Source organism: Salvelinus sp. IW2-2015, linkage group LG14 (assembly GCF_002910315.2).
Source record: "Salvelinus sp. IW2-2015 linkage group LG14, ASM291031v2, whole genome shotgun sequence".
Taxonomy (NCBI): domain Eukaryota; kingdom Metazoa; phylum Chordata; class Actinopteri; order Salmoniformes; family Salmonidae; genus Salvelinus; species Salvelinus sp. IW2-2015.
Window position 1 is genome coordinate 954,181 of NC_036854.1, and position 1,098 is coordinate 955,278.

The 1,098-nt window shown below is 44.5% G+C and overlaps 1 protein-coding gene across 1 annotated transcript in view; it reads left to right on the forward strand.

The window, feature by feature from the left end:
* The window catches only part of thbs1b (thrombospondin 1b), a 29,392-nt gene that overhangs the window by 4,733 nt on the left and 23,561 nt on the right, over positions 1 to 1,098 (forward strand). Inside the window, exon 6 of the mRNA XM_070446752.1 lies at positions 497 to 593. Coding sequence (XP_070302853.1) covers positions 497 to 593 — 97 coding nt within the window. The remainder of the gene's footprint in view (positions 1 to 496; positions 594 to 1,098) is intronic.

A 1,098-nucleotide genomic window follows, 5' to 3' on the forward strand; every position in this document is an offset into this window, starting at 1 on the left:
TAATTAACAACATAATTAAAACAGAGCTTCAGCTCAGACAAGTGGCCCACAGACAGGAAGACACAGAGAGCTACTGTATTCAATAAAAACTGCTGCAGGCAAATCTGCTCTGCCAGCAGTATCACCTTTCTGCTCGTAATCCCCTTGGCTCTTGGGCTCTCTTGATCTGTGAATCAACTGGCCAGGATGTTAGTATGCTTCATTAGACAGAGAGATTGAACGTTCTGTCCATCAAGGCAAACTAATGCCCTGCTTTTGGTAGATAGATTTTTGTTGTTGTTTGGTCGTCAGTGCCCAGTTCAACCCTCCACCGACTGTTTTGGCCGTATTTCTACTACCATGACCCAGTGGGCAGGTGCTGGWTGGTCCACAGGGGTCTCTGGCTCCAGCCGCTGATCTTCTCATTGTACTGACCCAAGTTGGTCCAGGTGCAGAAAAGGGGGAACTTACTGTATGTCATTAACGTCCTGATTCTTTGTCTCCGCCCCTTTTGTAGAACTCTGCCACCGTGTGCCGTAAGATCTCCTGCCCCCTGATCCCTTGTGCCAACGCAACCGTGCCCGATGGAGAGTGCTGCCCRCGCTGTGGAACACGTGAGTTCCAACCCTAGAATTACAACGATTGGTTCTGATTCTATGGTTCTATTTGTGTGGTTCCAACTCCATACAAGAAGTAACATACAAACAAAGGTTCACCTCACGTTCAAGGAAGTCTATATACAGTATTACGAACCAGAGGTTTATTCTATTCTAAAGCCATTAATAGCCTGAGTTGTCCTTTAATGTCTTTAAGACAAACRGGTCATTTAAACGGCACTCCATATACTGCCATCTACTCGGATTCTATTTGCCAAATAAAGTATGAAGCCACCAACCATTTTCTCGGTGTAAAAGTTTCTATTCAAGAAACACAAATTCATTTTAAGTCTCCTAGCTTGTTAAAACCTCTGTAGGGTAGGGTACGTGGGACGGTAGCGTCCCACCTCGTCAACAGCCAGCGAAACTGCAGGGCGCCAAATTCAAAACAACAGAAATCCCATAATTAAAATTCCTCAAACAAACATGTATTTTACACCATTTTAAAGATACACTTGTTGTA